Source organism: Plectropomus leopardus, chromosome 18 (assembly GCF_008729295.1).
Source record: "Plectropomus leopardus isolate mb chromosome 18, YSFRI_Pleo_2.0, whole genome shotgun sequence".
NCBI classification, from domain to species: Eukaryota; Metazoa; Chordata; class Actinopteri; order Perciformes; family Serranidae; genus Plectropomus; species Plectropomus leopardus.
In genome coordinates this window covers 7,858,277-7,878,438 of record NC_056480.1, presented here as the reverse complement: position 1 = coordinate 7,878,438, position 20,162 = coordinate 7,858,277, and the positions used below count along the sequence as shown (strand labels likewise).

The following is a 20,162-nucleotide window of genomic DNA, read 5'->3' as shown; positions in this document are numbered from 1 at the left end:
CTAGGAAAACAAATAACTCCCATGCATTATTTAAATATTCCTGTATGGATTTTATGGTGTTTTGGTGTTGCTGAAAATAGACTTAAATGTTGTTTTATGACCTTGTAAGCCACTTTAATCAGCAGTGGGAAGTCACTTTACATATACTTTAGTTTTACTTATTAGGGCCGTATGGCTTTAAAATAATATGATATTTTTTTTAGGCTAAATCACAATACACAATATATATCTCTGTATTTTGAAATCCCCTTTAAAATACTAAAAAACAAAATTATTAAAGAACTACAGTTATAAATAAAGTAGCAACTGCCATAAAATAAAGTTACATAAATGCTGTTAAAATAAAGTTTTATAAAATACTGTTACAACTTTAAATAAAGTTAAGTATAAAGTTAAATAAAGCACTTACATAAATTGAAACACAAAGGGTTAACAGATGATGTAAACGAAATGAATGATATAGCATAAAATTAAACTATAGACATTTTTATAAATAAATCTCATCATATCCCACAGCCATAGTTTTATTTAATTTCAGGGGTAAATATCATTCATTTGACTCTACTCCATTTTTAAAAAAAATACTTTTAGTAATTTTTTTATTTATTTAGTTTAGATTAAGATTAATTACAAAAGATATGATAAGCTTATTAAATACATTCAGTTGTTAAAGATTAAACCAGCCTTTTTTGGGAACAGTTACAGGGGCGGATTATGAGTAAATGAGTCCATGGGCACAGACATGCAGCGGGCCCCACCACCTCAGCGACATAAGAGCAAAATTTATAGCTGCTTAGCCTCTTTTTGTTGTTGTTGGTGTTGTTTTTGTCTCTTTGTAGTCATTAAGCATCTCTCAGGTTTTGGGTCTCTTTACGGTATTTTTGTGTCACTTTGTCAATTTATTACAGTGATTGATTTGCCCTTTTTTGTAATGATTTTAAGTGTATTTGTAGTTGTTTTTGTGTCTCTTTGTAGGCATTTTGCGTCTCTTCGAGGTGGCTTTGTGTGTCTTCATGGTCATTTTGCGTCTCTTTATTGTTGTTTTGCCCTTTTTCAAGTTGTTTTAAATCTCTTTGCAGCTGATTTGCATTTTTTTTTTTATGCCATTTTTTGTCTACGTGTTTTTTTAATGTCTTCTTGTGCTTCTTTGTGGTCATTTTGAGTCTCATTATAGATGCTTGTGTCTCTGTAGTCACATTGTGTGTCTTTGTGGTTGTTTTGCAGAAACAACTTGATATATTGGTGGATTTCTTCTCTGTTTTACCTGTTAGTGTGCACATCAGCTAAAGCACCAACACCATCTCTTTATGTTTTAAAGAGATCCACTACAGAACAGACTAAAACTGCTATGAAATTATGCCTAAATTACTCACATAGTCGACTCTTGTGCAAACTCTCCGTATTTACTCCACCTGACAAACAAATATGCATGAGGACTGGAAGCAATAATAAAAACAAATATTTGATTTTTCCCCGGGTTAGTTTCGCGGGTCTCAGTCTCAGATTTCATTGAAATCATCTGCAGGTTTTCCTCAAGGCGGTACACAGATGACAGGTTTCCTGCAACTGAAGCCACGGTACATTAACATAATAACCGACGGTATAATGCAGTCATTAATATGTGTCAAACAAGCAAATAATAAATGTGAAGCAGAGATTTATAGTTACAGAAAAAAAAGTGCCAAAAGTTGTGGACATGTAACATGTGAGTGCTCCTGAGTTGCCCCGCCTAGTAATCACTTTAAGAGGCAGTGACATGTTCACTTTAGCATGTCCCTTCAAAAGAATCCACGTGCGGCTACGCATGAGTTTGCTATCCTCTGAGGGCAATGAAGTGAGAATGAAGTACGCAGTTAACATGTTACCCTGTCAAGTGTGCGTGTGCGAATGTTTAGTGTCTGTAGCGTCTTTGCAGGCACCACTTGTGGGCAGACTGGAGGTTACAGAAGGTAGCATTTACGTTTTCTGCGTCATCTGTGCAGCACTGCGTGATGAGTACAGTGGTGTGTGTGCTGGGTGATCACAGTGAGGGCCGAGGTACACCACTGTTTGCTTGTTTTTTAGAAAAAAAAAAAAACATCAACCCAAAAACATCAATGTGTCGATGTACCTCTCATGTAGGAAGGAGGAACACTCGTCTCCCTGCCCGCCTTTGCTTTGCTGCACTTTGCTGCTGTTTGTGTTTCCCTAGTTTGTTCCTTGTCAAATATCATTTATTATTTATCTTTGATTACCTGTTTTTTGTGATTTAGTTAAACTAACGTTAGTTTTTCTTTCCAGTATTGTTTATTTTATTTTATTTTATTTTTTTTTTGTAGCAGGGGTTGAACTTCCTGCAGACGGCGTATTGTAACAGGGGCCTGTATTTTATTGTGCATGTACAGAATTTCAGAGGAGTCTCTGATATTGTGGCAAGTGTCGTTTTGCCAGTAACAGGAAGGTTGCGTGCTGTGTAGATGGTGTGAGAGTTTCTGGGTATAATAAATGGTGCAAATCAGGTGATTCTTCTTTCTTTAAAAATCTGCAGTAAAATACATTTTTTTCCAAAACCCATTTAAAGTTGTGTGTCCCTTCCCCAAAAAGACTACACTTTACTACACTGTCTGCAATTGTTTCCATTTTTTGCAAATATTTTCGATAAAACCAGGTCTTTAAAGCAGGAGAAGTGAGGCTTGAGGAATCTCAAAGCTAAAATATGAAAAACAAAAATTGTATCAAATGTGGCTTTTGCTCAAAAATAATTATAAACAGAGTTAACAGTTACATGTTTACATGCATGTAGCATCCAAAAACAACGGATGTTGTCACCAATGCAAATGTATTCTGGACAACAATGTATTTAAATGGCTCTGTGTGAAAAAAAACTGCTACGATACTGCTAAGATCTCACTGAGGAAGGGAGGTTTCTGCAGCTCCTTCCTCTCATCCTTGTCATTCTTGACAAATGAGATGCGGCATTTCAAAATCTGCACTCTTCATTTCATAGAGAGGACTTTAGATGAGATGAATTATTACAACAAGCAAGTCCATTCTTGCCCAGAGTTTGTCCCCGAGCATTATTCTGTGTCTCTGTGTGTCTCACAGTGTTTGCAAACAACCTCGGGGAGAGACAACAAAAGCATTTAGTGAATGACTGATGAGGGGAGTCACGGGTGAAACCATTACTTACATTTTCACAGACTGTTTGTTGACACCAGTCACAAAAGGACAAATGTTTTTTTGGGTGGTTGGCTTGTTTGTTGTTTAATGATTATCTGTGCTTTTAAAAAGGGGCATGATTTGGTTTGGTGCTGGAGGGGGGAACAGTTATGAAATGAGATCTTTAGAGTCATGGTTTTGAAATACTTTGCTGAGAGGGAGGCTGTTTGGGCCCGGTGAAATGCCTCTATTGTGTTGCCCACAGATCCTCAGAGTTTCTCAACTCATGTCACTTGAAAAAACGGGCGTGTGGGAGAGGCAAGCCACCAAACTAATCCTGATTGCATCAGTCACAGCACTGACAGCTAGAGTCTGAAAATCTGAGCTGCAGGGAAGCAGACAAGGGGGGAGCAAAAGCAGGGAAGTTTGAATATTACCATAGTGACAATAAGAAAAGTGGAAGTTCTCATGTTTTGTCGTATCACAAACTGATCAACAGAAAAAAGCCCCGTAAATATCGGAGTGGAAACTGATCTATGCAAACGGATCTGAACTGAAGGAGTATCTCAGTGTTGGAAAAATGATCCTTTCATAAAACTGGGCTGTCTATGCAGCAGAGGGACGCGAGTACTTTTGACATTGGTGCAACAGGACCAGAGAAAACTTCCTCAAGAGGTATAAAACCTACCAGAATGCACTGCACTGCAACGGACCAATAAACGCTCTCGTTGGTGGATAACTCAAGTTGCCCGTGCAAAAACAGTATGGGGCCAGCTGGCAACAAACAATCTTGTATCACAGTTAAACAGTAAGCTAAAAATAGGTTTCTGAAAAGATTTTAAGTGAGAAACAGTGTCAGAGTCTATTTGATCAGCACTGCCTGGTTTTAGAGAAGAACTTTTTATACTAACTGATCGAGGAGGGAAAATCCCGCAGTTATGCCGCTTTGTCGCTGTGTATATAAGAAACGAGGAAGCGTGGTGGTGGTGGTAGCATCACACTGTGGGGTTAATTCTCTGCAACAGGTCGTGGAAAGCTTGAGGGTAAAATAAATGCTGAAAAATGAAGGGAAGTCCTGGAGAAAAACAACACGCAGACTGCCAGAAACGTGCAACTTGGGAGAAATTTAAAACAATGAGCCAGAGCACAAATCCAAAGCTGCACAGGAACAACCTTAAAAAACAACAATGTTAATGTCCTGGAGTGGCAGAAGCAGAGTTTGAGAGAATTTGTAGCTGTTTACTCTCAATCCCAGTGCAACCCGATAGAGCCGATAGAGAAGTTTTGCAGACACGAATGGGAAAGACGTATCCATGCAGACTCAAGGCTGTAACTGCTGCCAAAGATCTACTAATTTCCAGAGGTGGGTTCAAGTCACTGGCCAGGTTTCCATTAACCCTCAAATTGTGCAAACTGAAATTGCAAATATAAAAAACATCTAATGGAAACATGTCAATTTAAAATTTGAAAAAGCCATATTTTGCAAAACTGCAATGGAAACATTTGTTTTGCTTTTTTAGGTCACATGATGCGATGGCTATGTGCTTGTCAGGAGGAACTGGCTTCCTCATGATGCAGCAGGTGCTGCAAGAGGTGATGTTGCATCGTATAACTTCGCAAAAGTTGAGCGGATCATCCAGAAGTTTTGAATCCACAGTTCCTCTGTGAAATCGTGGACTATCACCTCCCAAAAATCCCTCATACATAGCCACTCCCTCATATAAGGGGCTTACCTTTCCATTATTGCATAAGACGCCTACGTCGCCTCAGATTGGAAATAATGACGGCTAGTGCTGCGGCTGCAATAGAAATAAACCTGCTAATGTAAAAATGCTAAAATAAAAATGTATCCACTGACTTACAAACGTCTCTTTCACAATGAAAGTATTTGGGGAAAAGTATTTTTAGGCTCAAAGGCATCAAATGACGGACCCGGAACTGTTTACAAATGAAGGATCTCTATTGTCACTATATGCACAGGCACAACGAAACAACAACCAAACTAAATAAAACTTAAAATGATTGAGAGAAGAATCAGGATAAATAAAACAACAGCAGCAAACGACGGAGCTCCACATTATTGTTTTTGTTTGGCCTATACGAAAATTGGCTTCAGGTCCCGGCAGTTCCTGAGGGGGGCTTAATGTTAGCAAAGCATTAACTCACTATGTTAATATTATATATTATATTAAGTTTTGCATCAACTGTACAATTTGAGCCTGTTTTAGAAAAGTTCAACTCCCACTGTGTGCATAAACTGTAAAAAAATAAATAAATAAAATTATATGCTCGTCACGCCTCGACCTGAGTGCTCACACGATACATGTAAAATAGACAATAAAATGTTCCATCGGCCTCTGCGGACTGTTATAACTGTTATGGCTATTGACAGTTGTCAATAAAGATTAGTTTAAAAGCTCCGTGGATGCGGGAACATCGAGGTTTGTTTGCTAGCAGAGATATGATTCACAGACATGTAGAAAAAGACGTCACAAAAAGAGCTTTATGGTCCATTTCTGCAAAAATGAGTGCAAGTTTTGATTCCCTCTCTCTACTGCTGTCTGACACACACACACACACACACACACACACACACACACACACACACACACACACACACACACACACACATACACTACCAGCACTGACTACCTAGCTGTTTATACACTGTAGGTTTGTTAAAAAAAAAAAAAGCATCTTGGGGCTCTGCTTTAGCTGTGCGAGAGCCTGACGACAGCCGACCCAAAATCTCTGACATCAGGTCATCTGAAAGTCTGTTAGTCGGCCAACCAGTCGATGGTACGCTGCACGGCAAACAACGCCCAAACAAACCTAAAATTCAATTAAGATTTGTTTTTAAGTATATAGATGTTTGTGAAGCCAAAGAAGAATTTCCACACGAACAATCATGACGTCTACTGTAGAAGTTAAAATTCATTTAGACTCAAAAATGAGTCGTGTCACTCAGAAGTGGGGAAGAAAATCGGCCCCGACTGTGCTTTTGTGCTAGAATTTGTCATTTTTATTATTTTCCACCCGATGATATCTTTTTATTACATGCTACTTCCACTATAGGTGCACTGTCACAATCACTGTTGGTGCAAATTATTAATGAATCACAGGCTGTGATAATCAAATAATGATAATAATCTACTGAGCATATGGTTTATTGAAAATATTTCATCTTTTGTGTTTTTTTTCATCCCAAAGCACAGTGGCAACATGACAAAAAATTTTTAAAGGGTTAATATTCTGAAAATTAACAAATTCTTGATATTTATGATTAGGACCTATGTTGGTTAAAAAAATAAACTCAATGAAAGTTTAAAAAAATCATATTAATGTATAATTATTAAAGCTTAATTTTGAAAAGCGTGTTTTGTGCACAGAGCAATATGAGTGTGTGTAACATTAAAGCAAGCCCTAAGGGTTAAATGATCTTTTCTGTCAATCAGCGTATATATTATACAGCGTATATATATATATATATATATATATATATATATATATATATATATATATATACACACATTAAATTACTTTGCTTCAATGATGTGACACAACCAAAAATGGAAACTTTAAAGAGGGGTGTGAATATTTTTTCATACAGGATACAAAGTTACCCAACAGGCTGCTATTTATCAGCTTGTCTTGTCAAGTTGGAGGGTTAAAAAAAATCTCAACCAGAATTTGCATCAGTCTTTGCCAACCTCAGCTCAGACTGAAGCATCACATGTGGAGGGCGAAGCCACAAAAAACGCATATTTTCTATCAACAATACATGTTTTATGGAGTGTGTTTATGATCGTGGTGTCTGTGACTGGCATTTTGGTCCTTAAGAGTTGTATCTGTTGTAAAGAGGCATCCCAAAAGAAAATTAAAAAAAATCCATGAGGGGAAAATGGAGGAATGTGGCTTCTGGGAGTGGCGACGCTGAGGCTGAACATTTCACATGACTGCAGTATGAGCAGCTGAACTCACAAGATTAGAACTCAGCCAGCAGAGATGCTTTCTTGCCACATTCAGGGGTTTGTTTCCAGCCCAGGCAGCTTTTATTATTTAGTGGAGTGTCAGAAAAAGGTGGTGTGCTCTTATGTAAAGTATGGAGACACTCACCAGCTACAAAAATGGGGGATTCCTCTTCACAGAGTTTAAAGGAGTTGCCGAAAGAGAAGGGGGAGAAGGGCAGGTCCCGAGCTGTGGTTTGAGGTTATCCTGAGTCATGAAGGAGCCTCCTCCTCTTCTCCCTCTGGAAAAACTGACAGGGCTTGGCCACATGAAGTCTACTCAGTCCTGCCAGTCATTTTTGCCAACGACAGCTGCCGTGCAGAGGGGAAAAAACACTTTCTATGAGTCATCTGTACAAAGATGTGTTTCTGTGGCTTAACCTGGATACAAGGGCGGCAAATCTTCAAATTATACATTTGTTTCGCTTATAAAAGGCTAAAGGAAATCTAAAAGCTAATCAAATACTAATTAGAAAAGCCTGACTGGGATCTTAAGAGCTTGTCATTGCAGATAGAGGGGGGTTATTTGTTTTGATGAGTTTTCTAACCAAAGCAAATACTCAGAGTCATGTGAGATGTCACTGAACCACACCCAGACTCCAGCAACCACCATTCCCTCTGTCACCACAGGAAACCTTCCTGCAAGCTCAAAAACAAACAGAAACACTAACAATGCAGGTACTGTGGCGTATTTCAAGGCCCCGCTCTGTTACATTATTTCAACATCAATTATGATTTAAATAAAACTGTCAGTAATATTGCCTCAGAAATATTTAAAGGCAGGAAAATAAAGCTTTTCACAGAACTAAGCTCTCTGCTGACACTATGTGGCAGGAGGGCAGAACTGCAGTGTTAACCCTTTGAAACCTTAACCGACATTGATTTTTTAAAATTTATTTTGCTGCATTCAGATGTCTTTCACATGCATTTAAGTCTTTGGAACTTAAACTACTTAACAACTTAACTTGTAATTAATAAAAAATAGGGAAAATGTACAGAAAACTATATAAGTACTATTATAAGTTTTTTTTTTCCCTTTTGTGCTAAAATTCAGCTGTTTTTCTTGTAACTAATAACATGTATTTTCATCTTTCGCATGCGTATAAACCTTTGAACTGGAGAAAACTGATTCAAACTGAATAAAGGCAATGAGCAACTCTGCAAGTTGCACAAACAGCATGAAATTAAGAAAAAAGTACAAGAAAACTAACTGAAAATTCTTTTAACAAGAGAGAAATTATTAGAAGTTAATAATAAATAATAATAATAAAAGAGACAAATGTTCAAACAATTCAATTTATAATCATTAACTGTTTTAGGTATATATTTATATAATTCAGTAATTTTTTAAACCTTTTTTTTTTTATTGTTTTTACTTTTTTTCACTCAATTTCCAGTATTTTCCCTCTAACTCTTAATCCATTTTTTTTTAAACAAATCAAACCTACTTGCTCAGGTTTCAAAGGGTTAAAGAAAGTAAAGGACAAAAGAGTATGAAAAGAAAATAGAAGTTTATTGAGAATTCTGAATCCTGCTCACCCTTCCACAGTAGCAGAAAGACAACAACAACACAGACGAACATTAGTTAAAATCTGGACACATAAATACCGTTTCTCTTGTATCATGAAATCCAAAATCTATTCCAGTCACACAAACGTAAAGAGGGGAGAGAAGGGAGGGCAGCCGACTGTCTGCCCCACTGTTTCGGAAACAAAAAAAAAGTAAGCGGCTGGTGGTCGGTCTGTCTCTAAAGCCGAACATAAATAATGAGACTGTGCTGTGGAGACACCAGTGGGATCAGTGCAGTGATGGAGTGAGCTGAAGGATTCAGATTGTCTAAAGTCCTCTTTCTCCAGGTCTCCTCCTCGACCTTTTACACGGATACTTTGACATTTTGGGGAATATTTGCTTTCAGGCTGAGAGTAAGAAGAGAAGACAGCACTCTCATTTCTGCGTGTTAAATATGAAGCTACAACCAGCAGCCGGTTAGCTCAGCATAAAGACTGGAACAGGAGGAAACAGCTGTTCAGGCCTCCCAGCACCTCTAAAGCTCACCAATGAGCTCAGATCTGGTTTCAACTTTAATATGCAAAGAAGCGTTTTGCTGCCACCGAAAGAAAAACTGATCAGTGTCATAATAACGTGACAAGTTTCTTATTCACCATACAAACGTAAGGCTATAACAAGATACTATTTACGTGATGATATATTGTTATAACAAGAAAAGTTTCCGTTCTAAGTTTGTAATATTTTGTTAAAACATGAAAAACGTCTTGTTATAACAAGATTTTTTCACATTTTAGCAAAATATTTTCACATATTATACCATACAAATTTAAGGGTATAATAAGATGCTATTTACGTGATCATTTATTGTTGTAAAATCACAAAGGTTTCTTGTTTTCTCTCATCTAACAAGAAAAGTTTCTTGTTATACTGTTCTAAGTTTGTACTACATAATATCGTGAAAATATTTTGTTAAAGCGGAGTCTTGTCATAACAAGATATTTTCACATATTACATCATACAAACTTAGAGGATATTTTTTTACGTGATAATCTATTGTTAAAACAAGAACAATTTCTTGTTTCTTCTCATCTAACAAGCAAAGTTTCTTGTTATAATGTGATAAGTTTGTATAATGTAATAACTTGCAAATATTTTGTTAAAATGTGAAAAACAAACTTTTCACATTATTACTTGATATTGTTTTTTTCTGGTGTGGCGACCTTGCGTAAATATGTACCAAAAGTTGGAAATAATTTGCATTTTTGTCACAGGTCAGACTATTTCTTGGCAGAGACCAGTAACCCCCCGAAGAAGTTTGCCTTCAGGGCTCACTAATCCCAAACCATTATCTCATCTGTAAACCTCACCAAGAAACGACTTCACGGCACAACGCCCTGAAGGCAAATTTCATGTCACACTCTTCCTCACGTTTGTTGAAAACTGGACCAGTAGTTTATCCTGCTGACAACCAAACCGACAAACGGTGCTGAAAACATGACCTCCTCAGCGGAGTTAAAGACCTTTTCCACAGCAGAAATTTAGACTCGTCATAGCAGCACAAACACAAGTGAAACTGATAACACTAACAATGGCTCAGTTCCATTAAATGTCTCAGTCAGGGCCTCCCCTAAATGGAATGCAGCTATCATTCATGTTCATGTTACTCTGACGATTCAAAGGCCGTGTTTACACCTGCTTTTGACATGCGTTTGGGGTGATCAGATCACGCGTGGACAGCACTAAATAAGAGTGTAAACAACCATCAAGATGCATTGTGATGCAATCACTCCAAACACACGCCGAGGTGGTCTGAGTCGCATTGGACAACATAGCGTTTGTAGTGTAAACGCTAATGCGGCCCTAAAAAGGACTGCGTCGTCAGTCTTGTCCATGGTGGTTGTTTTGGTGACAGCTCGCTAACGTTCTTTAGCTTGCCTATTTTATGTTTAGTTGGATGTTTTATGACGGTGCATCGCTTTGCCCTATGGAAGGAGCCGTGCTGAATTCTGCTGACGGCGGTATCTTAAGCTGCACGGACGCATCTAACAAAAGTGTGCAGGCAGTATTGATACTACTCTAATACCAGATGATGTTTTAGTGTCTTTTAATTTACCCTTGGCTTCAAATAAAGAATAAAGATTGTAATAACTGTGTAGGTCTTAACAGGCTCCAAATGCCTCCCCTAAAAAAAGTCTATTAGTGAGCTTTAGAGGTGCTCATGGGAGATTTTTGTTACCTTCGGACAGAGTTAGTCAGGAAAACCGTTTTCCCATTTATGATCTTTGATCCAAGCAAAGCTAAACAGCCGGTGACAGTAGCTTCATGCAGCTCACCACAGAGTTGTAAGAGTCTTCTCCTCTACTGTCAACCACAAAGCAAACATGCACATTCCCCAAAATGTCAAACAATTTGTTTGAGGAAGCTGAAGCTACGAGGGAAGGGAGGGGGGGGGGTGACAATACAAACGCAGCTAAGCCTGCTGCTGCAGGAGGGGACACGTCTCAGAAAAATGTAGCACAGGTTATATTTTCACTTCGGTACCGATACAGACAGTTGTTTGACACGCGCACAGACAGCAGGAGGTGCGACACAGGCCGATTAAAACCGTCTCCACGATCCGTAAATTCATCGACGTCTGTGTCCTCTGACGGCAGAAAGGAAACAAAAACAAACGTATGCTTTTTGTGCCTCTTGGAAAACAAAAACAAACCGGGGTGTGTTCTCCGAATCTTAAGGCAAATTTAACAGAAAGCTTTGTGCAACGCCACCACAGAACGTCGGATGAACCCAATTCTTACAAATGAGTGATACGGAAAAACACCCACCGTCCAAACTGTCTCTGCGGGTGCCAGCCTGAGTGTACATGCACGGGGGGGGGGGGGGGGGGGGGGCTAACAGGGAAATGAGGCTTCCGATGATGGAGGGTTTACCACCACTTTTTACCAAACTGTGCCAAATACAGAACAAACGCAGAGCCAGAGGTGGAAGCCGACTCCGCCGTTGCACCTTCTTTAGCTTTCAGCCCCGGACATAAAACCTTTTCTGCGGGGAAAAGTTCCCTTAAGTGATTATTCTCATCAGCGTGCTTGTGAGCAGCAGCCGCAGCAGCATGAGGCCCCTGTATGGTTCCTCTTACCTCACCCTCCTGTTTTTGGCACTGATGAGTTTGGTAATGTACGTGCATGGAATCCCAAGTGTGTGTGTGTGTGTGTGTGTGTGTGTGTGTGTGTGTGTATGAGCGCATGTGTGTGTGTGTGTGTTTGTGATTAAGATCATGGCTGTGCGTTCTCTATGTCTTGTTCACACTCAGAAAATCTTTACACTTTTTCATTTGCCCTAGTCTAAACCAAAATAATACAGTCTTCAGGGTGGGGAGGGGGCACCTGAAAAGCTTTGTCAAATGCAGGTGACTCCTCCCCTTCTGATGATAATTCTTTCCTTTCTTCTCTCTCTACGATTCATCCTCCTCTTCCTCCTCGTTTGTTTAGCGGATGGCCTTGACGGGGCTCTTGAAGCTGGAGGCGGCTTGCAGCTGCAGCTGGTAGGCCATGGGGTGGATCTTAAACCCGTACAGCCTGGCGGAAGAACAAAGTAACATGTGTGTGAGCATTTCGTCCAAACACTTTTAATGTTGATTAACAAACACGATCAAAAAAATCCCGAGCGGCACAAAAGCCACAAATGTTAACTTCAAACAAAACTGCAGACAATCAACACAAACATGCAAACTAAACGTTATGGGGCCGATGACACTGAGAGTAGTGATGTATTTGCTTTTAGGGAGAGAGCAGAGATGTGTTATCTTAAGCTCTCACTGTTTCCCACAACACCTCCGACTGTCTCTCATGGGACGTCTTCTGTAAACAGAGTGAAATAGGACGCAGGTAAAGATTGTGACATAGAAACAAACTCGACTGTCCTAAAGCGATTAGGAGTGTGATGAAATATGAAGTTTAGAAGTTTTTGTGTTATCGGTGTTAAGTGCTCCTTTATGCTCGGCGCGGCATAGAGACGGACCGAGCCTTCTGTCCGTACTCCGTTTAATTCGTCCATATTTGTGCATTTTTTCTGAGAGCTTAAGCATACAGACAGTAAACAATAGCTACAGTTAGCCAGCTAGCACATAGCCTAAGCTACTTTGGAGTTGAAATAGCGATATAATAAGACAGTAATCCACAAGCAAACACACTCACCCGGGCGAAAACAAGACGGCAGTCATTCGATGCTGCTTTCGATCCGATGACACAGCCATACACAAATTAGTCATAAGCCTCAAGACTTTTTTATGCCTTAATTTGGCTGTGTGGCAGGAGGTCTACAGAACTAGGTCGCTTGTGATATCGATCGCCTCCTCACAAGGCAAACTGGTCAACATGTGGCAAAAATCCCTTTTCCTTAACGTGTAGGGCAGTAGTTCTTCCCTTCTTGCCCTCCATCTGACTTCATCGTCATCTGGATCACGTGACTGGAAACAAGCTATTAATGATGCTTTGACTTGTGGACTCTTCCCGTATGACGTGTTCATAAAGTATATTTCTAATAGTGAGAAGAGTATGACACAGCGTGTTCCAAAACTTACACTGACAGGTCGCAGTGCAGACAAATTACTGCTGCAGTGCAGCACAGTCCTCATCTACGCGAGCACACCTTTAAATTCGACCCGTCGTACTCACCTCGGGACAAACTGGTTGGCGGGCCTCTTGGGCCTGTACTCAGGGTGAACCATGAAGAGCATGTGGGGGAAGCCAGTGCCGAAATAGGCTCCATCTGTGTGGTGGTGCCTGGAGGACTTGGGTGTGTAGACGTCCATACATTTAGGACAGTACAGCTTCACCATGGCCTCTCCTGGGATATCTGACAGACCTGTGGAGGACGAGGAGGAAGAAACTCACTCAGATATCATATATGAGAGTCAGTCTAATCTACAGCATTGGGATGCTGCCAGCAGAGTAAAAAAACTTCCTCATACTGTGTCGATATTTTCATTCTTGGTCAATTTTATCATCAGATCATGTACATTTAGAGTTAAACAGACAAGATCGGTGTCTGTAAAGACCAGTTGAAAGGAAACCCGCCATGTCCCGTGCATCCTGAATAAATTTCTAAAAAAGGACCATTAAGAATTTCCCCAAAATTACCAAAACAATACATCAGTCTCAGTGATCTCTGTGAGACAGCAGCCTTGCAGCGAGGAAATGCTGCACATAGTTTACATATGCAAAACTGTGGACAGGCTGCAGCTAAAAATAACAGTCTATGATCTCTTGTGCAACACATTTTATGCAAAAAGTTTGTGTTCACTGTAATGGTGAATGAAAACCTCACACAATGTATTTGGACAATGTGGAACTAAAAGCCAAAACATTTCCATCGCATCAGCCATCGTGTGCTACTGTACCCGGTCCTTTGAATGTGTTTTTTTTTTACTCACCAATAGGAAGCATAGGCTGATTCTCACAATAGACCCGAGGACAATAGCCGAAATCTCCCTGTTGATACTTCTCCAACTGCAAGGCATAAAACAAGATATTATTACAGTACAAAATAAATACAGGTGAGTTTTACAAAAAGTGTGTACACTCGGTGATACAATATTTTACATTCCTTTAACTATTCAGCAAACTTGTTTGTCCATCTTCAGCTCTGCATTTTATATTTAGATGTTTTGTTTTGTTTAATGTTTTTTTAAATTTAGATATTTACTGACGTAAATACAATACCTGCTTTATTTACAGCCACTGTAATCAAGTCCAACCGATGCTTATTCATTTTCAGCACTATCACCTCTTTTACTTAAGTCAGCTGCAGTGTTCAAACTGACAACTTTCATCTGACATCGAAATTTTCCACCCCATCAAGACGAAAGTACTGGAAAAACAGCTTTGCTAATGGACACGGGAGATAGTGGATTTTGCTGATGCAGCTGGCGCCTACCATCTGTGCGATGCCTCGGTTAGTGAGGATATAGCGTGCGTGGATGAGTCCGTACAGCATCTCAGCCGCCTGCTCGATCAGGTCGCTCTGGTTGGGATTGTCCTCCAGTTCCTCATCTGAAGACAGACGGGAACAAGAGAACATTGTTGGTGTTCACATTTCTGTTTGATGGTTTACAGAGAAGCAAAACAGTGCTGAGAATGATTTCAAAAGGACAGGGAATACCAAAAATACAACAAAGAAAGTGTTCATTAGACGTTTTTAAAAGGAGAACTGGGACACAACGGTTGTCAAAACGTTTCTGATCTCTGACGGGCATAAAACAAAGATAACAGCAGTTCTGAGGGAGCCCGAGGAGCAGCTGTAATAACCTGCACTGCTGGGTGCTGAAATCTGACAAGGAGAGGAGTCACCTGCACAGCAGCTGAGCAGGATTAACATCCTTAACACTTCAAAATTCCTTTTAAATAATGTGGAAACATTTGTTGGACCAATGTAATTTTTACTTAACTTATAAATATGTGTTCATAATTACAACAACAGTACGTAAAACTTTAAAACTCCTTTTAAATAATGTCAAAAATATGTGTTTTATGAGCAATAAACTTAAAAATGTGTGTTCCTAATTATGGTTATTAAATACTTAATTACCATATTTATGAACACAAGTTTTTAAGTTAATAACCCACACAAGTTAACTTGTTCCAACTAAGTTTTCCACATTATGGAAAAAGAAATTTGAAAGTGTTATGTATTCAATAACCATATTTATGAACACGTTTTAATTCAATTACTCATGAACATTCAGTTGTTCCAACATTTTTTTTCTCATATTATTTTAAAAAGAATGCTGACATAAAATGTTTGTTTTTATTTAGTAGACGACGTACAACATGAAAGATTTAAAGAGCCGATTAAGTTACAGTCAGGATCACTATGAACAGTTCACCGAATACGTCACCAGCAACTCTCAGGTGAAGGTAGAAAACACCATTCGGTCTCAGCATTCAGTTTTAACAGCTATTTAAAGAATCTGCTGATGTCCGGGATGGTTTTTCTCTCCAATCTAGAAAATTCTGACTGTTTCCACCGCACTTTACTACATTTAAGAGCACGGAGGCATGAACATAACATACAGACCTGGTTCAAGGTCCAGGATCATGTCCAGGGCCTGGCGGTAGTGGGGAACCTGCTCATTGAGCCCCGTCAGGTTGAACTTGTCCTGGATGTAGTCTTCATCCACCTTTAGTGGGGAGAAACCAGGTGAGAAAATGTTGTTATTCATAAGAGAAGTTATTGTTGCATAAAACTGGCAAGATAGGTTCACAATTTTTGAAGTCAATGCCGAAAAGTTAAGCTGAAGACGTTATTAGCTGCTGTAGTCTTTTCTTGTGTACAGAAAAGAGATCCTTTTCAAATGTGATACTAAGAGATATGGTTTAAAATCAACACATTACCAGAGATGGGGATGGTTAATATTTATTGATATCGATACCATTATAAAGACTCCTTAACGAACTGAGTCTTTATCCATACTTTTCTATTATCTGGTGAAAAGACGAGGTGACAATATGTTTTTAATAAAACAGGTTTTGCTTTTAATGCTTAACAAGCGAATGTTTCTTTGATATTGCTGGGAAAACAAATTTTTCACCGAAACAACTGTATTATTCAAGTTTCTCACCAAAAACTACATGTTCTTTTTTTATTGATGTTACATTTGAACATGATGTTTTATTTACCTTTGCCTAATATTTATTTTTGCATGCCAACCTTGCACACATCACAATGAAACCTTATGCAACCTCATTTATTTAGCTAACTAACTCTTATCCTGCCGATTTCAACGCCGATTTCAACATTCGATTACTGTTTTTAACCGACGACACTTGCAGATTTTGGGTTTGCTTACCACTGCTGCTTTGAGTGGATGATGATGAAGACTGTGCCGGCTGCGCCACAGCAGCAGCAGCTGACAGTCCAAGGTACTGCATTTAGGTTTGATTAGATGTCATACAGTCTATGTATGCTGATAAATGACGTGACTTAATTCGAGATGTGACGTTACGTTATAAGATCCACAGGACTCGACAGCAGTGTCGATAAGCTCAAGCATTTTTGATTCTTCAGGTTTGGAAAAAAGCAGAACCTGGTCCACAAGTGTTTGTGGTTCCACTACCCAGAGCTACATGTTGTTAAATGTGGTAATTTTTTTAAAAAAATAAATATTACAAGTTATTTTGAATTTTTTTATGATGCAACATCAGAGAAAATGTGATTCTTAATATCATACTTCCAATGTATTAGCACTTTTAAATCTTCTGAAAGATTGATTTGAGACATTTTAATACCAATTAAGGCTTTTTTGAAATAGATTAAGGCCTAAAATAAATGCCTTTTAAGGCTTTGTAAGGATTCGTGGAAACCCTGGATATGTGTTTGGCCCTCCTGCGTATAGCACTGTTAAATTTATTGCTGACTTATTTCTGAGACTTGCCAGTCACCTTCCCTGTAATGTTGACAATGTTGGAGAACTTGTTTTTACTTTTTTTTTCACTCAAGCAGTCATATCATGCTGTAATGTTAAATTGGGCTTTATAAATAAAGCAGACACAGATGGAAAGGAAGGCAGCTCACCTCACAGAAAAACTCATTTCCCCTCAGCCCACAAAACCAGGAGATCCATGACACTTCCTCTGAACTGCTCATCTCTGAAAACCTGAAAAACAGAGGTGAAAATACTCAGTATCATCCAGCAAGATTCCTGCAGCTTAAAAAATAATATTTAAAGCTTTTAAGACCTTTTTAATGCCCCTCGGACTGAAGTTTATGATCAAACTTCTAATAATCAAAATTGAAGGACATTCTTAGTAAAGATTATCAATGTCAAATATTTTTCAAAAATCCATTTTAAGAGTGTAACACATAAAAGACAATGAACATATGATATTATCATAAACATATCTATTTATTTACCATAAGCAGTAGGGAATATCAGGCTGGTTTTCTTGATAATTTCGTGTTTCTCACTCAGCATGTGAGATTACACGGCTTGGATTTACATCATGACAAGTTTAATAAGAAAAAAAAAAAAAAATTTCACACACAAAATAGTTGCTACCAATTATTTTAAGATTTTTAAAATTTACGATTTATAAAATCCTGCTTAACTTATCAGCCCATTCTTGAGACTTTTGAAAGATTGATTACAGTCATTTTAATACAAATTAAGGCCTTATTTTAAGATGAATAAAATCAATGACTTTTACATTTTCGGGATGAATGAGAACCCTGTCCAGTCAATTCACGCTCTTTATCATGTAAAAACTACATCAATAACAACTGTAAGTGTCAATTTCACATCTTTAAATTGTCATATTCTTTCTCAATATTTAAACAATGTTAATTTTTTACCAAAAATAACAGTCAGAGTATCCGCTTTGACAAAAGCTGTGTGAAGAAATCGCTGCTGCTCAAACCTAATGAAGGCTAGGCTAACTGGCTAACTTAGCTAGCGTTATCTTCTCAAAACTATTACTTTTAAAGTCGTCGTTGTAGAACATTTACTGCGTTGAGTCAGGCCAAAAACTTTTGTTATTAGTGAGAAACTCAACCTTGAATGTTTGCTTTTTTTCCACAAACGACGATAAACGGTTAATGTAGCCACCGTTAGCTCGGTGAGCTAACCCCGCTAACGGCTAGAACACAAACTGAAATTCAATATGGCGCATCGTTAAAAACGGGCCTCAGCACGGAGATCAGCGCTCTCTGGAGATCCCTCCGCCTCACACTTTACACGTCTCAATATTGATACGTTAGCGATTCGGCCCACTTACCCGGCTTTCAACTTTTAAGCACCTTAAAAAATCCGACAGATCAAAAATTTAGCAATCTCACCGGTGTAAATAAGATGGACACCACCTCCCAGTTCACCCAACACGTCCTTCCTCTTCCTGCGGAGACTCGGAGGCTGCGGACGGCGCCGGCGGTGCTCTGCCGCCGCCCACCGGCTACACGGAGCACTACATGTTATCGAAAAATGTACTAAGGGACTGTTCGTTATTTATGATGGGGTAGAGGCGGGTGCAAGAAGTGGGAGGCATGTCGAAAAAAAAATTTAAGCACTGTGAAGGAACTTTTTATTTTGGATTTTGGGAAGGGGCATACAACTTTAAATTTAAATTTTTGTGCAATAGTACTGTATGCATACTGTGCCTCTGCAACTGCAGTCACTCTGCACTTTACACTTGTATATATGTATAGTCTCTTAGTTTTTAGTTTTTTAAGCATATTCCTTTTATATTCTATTAATATTGTTTGCTCTTTATTCTCTTTGTTCTTACTGTATGGCGCTGCTACACCCAATTTCTCAGTTTTGAGATCAATAAAGTATATCTATCTAGTCCAGTTTACTATTCCGTTTGCACATGCACAATTGCACTGTTCGAATTTGCACTGTACTGTTTTATTTGCACTGTTCTTTCTACTTCTATTGTAAATTTCTAAATTTCTTCTATTGTAAATTTTTAAAATTTCTATTTCATATTTCTTTTATATTTGCTACACGTTAGGCATTCTGTGGACAGCAAAGTAAGAATTTCATTGTACAGGGAAACATGTTTCCATACTGTGCATATGACAATAAACACTTTGAATCTTGAATCTCTATCTATCTATCTATCTATCATCTATCTATCTATCTATCTATCTATCTATCTATCTATCTATCTATCTACTTATGTTAACAAACAATTTTAAACTCCATGTGCATTTTTTCACTTTTAAACATTATTTACTATTTACTTTTAAATGTTATTATTAAAATACACTTTCTATTTTATTTCAGACACTTTGTATTTTATTTTATTTTCACTTATTTGATGCCTGTTGTATTCTTTTTTGCTACTGTATTTCTGGAGCAATCTGGCACAACAATTTCCTTCGGGATTAATAAAGTTCTATCTTATCTTAAATTGCTGTATTTTGTATTTATTTTACAGACATTTTTTTTTCTTATTTAAGTTTACTGGCAGGCTACAAGCCATTGTTAAAGGTGCATGCTGCCACTTACTGTACCGGAGTGTGTATCATCATGACTTTTGGGGGCTTCTATTGGGGAAATTAAACCTGTTTCAATCAAAAATTTAATTAATGCCTATTAAACCCATTATTGTTCCTCTCCTAATAGCCCTTTGATGCTCCACTCTCTTCCAAATTCAACCACCACATCTTTCAACTTGCTTCTTTCTGCTCTGAACTTGCTACCTTCAGTCAGTACGTGCTCTGTGGTTTCCCTGCAGATAGGTCTACATGTTTCAGTTATCTGACCCTGCCTTTTTCATGACATACAATTTATCTTCACACCCTTTAAACCCTAATCTTAATCTGGACAGAACTTATTCTAGCTTCCTGCATTTGCATCTAAACCTTTTCACTGTAACAGATTTTTTTGAAGATAATTGTGCTCTCTACCTTTAGCATCTTCATTCCAGAGAGCCATTTTTTTTTTTAAAGGAAATTACCTTTTTATATTATATTCAGTGCATCACTACAACAGTATACAGAACAATTTAT

General features: G+C 38.4%; 1 protein-coding gene across 2 annotated transcripts; it reads right to left on the bottom strand.

The window, feature by feature from the left end:
- Positions 1 to 8,637: 8,637 nt before the first annotated feature.
- csnk2b (casein kinase 2, beta polypeptide) lies at positions 8,638 to 18,546 on the bottom strand. 2 transcript variants are annotated; one of them, XM_042506646.1, is made up of 7 exons: positions 18,486 to 18,546; positions 17,226 to 17,307; positions 15,729 to 15,831; positions 14,589 to 14,704; positions 14,086 to 14,161; positions 13,328 to 13,517; positions 8,638 to 12,229 (listed from the first exon to the last, which is right to left on the bottom strand). In XM_042506646.1, the coding sequence occupies exons 2-7, from the start codon at positions 17,295 to 17,297 to the stop codon at positions 12,139 to 12,141; spliced, it is 648 nt and encodes a 215-aa protein (XP_042362580.1). In that variant the 5' UTR covers positions 17,298 to 17,307; positions 18,486 to 18,546; the 3' UTR covers positions 8,638 to 12,138. The 2 variants fall into 2 exon arrangements, with proteins under 2 accessions (XP_042362580.1, XP_042362579.1); XM_042506645.1 differs by having other exon boundaries at positions 18,425 to 18,530.
- Between the last annotated feature and the right edge of the window lie 1,616 nt (positions 18,547 to 20,162).

What these genes read in the sequence shown, in the direction of transcription:
- csnk2b (XM_042506646.1), bottom strand. Translation starts at nt 17,297, where the DNA reads ATGAGCAGTTCAGAGGAAGTGTCATGGATCTCCTGGTTTTGTGGGCTG. An exon ending in GAAATGAGTTTTTCTGTGAG is followed by an intron (nt 15,832 to 17,225) that starts GTGAGCTGCCTT and finishes TCCCCACTAAAG; the next exon opens with GTGGATGAAGACTACATCCA. An exon ending in ACCGAGGCATCGCACAGATG is followed by an intron (nt 14,162 to 14,588) that starts GTAGGCGCCAGC and finishes TATGCCTTGCAG; the next exon opens with TTGGAGAAGTATCAACAGGG.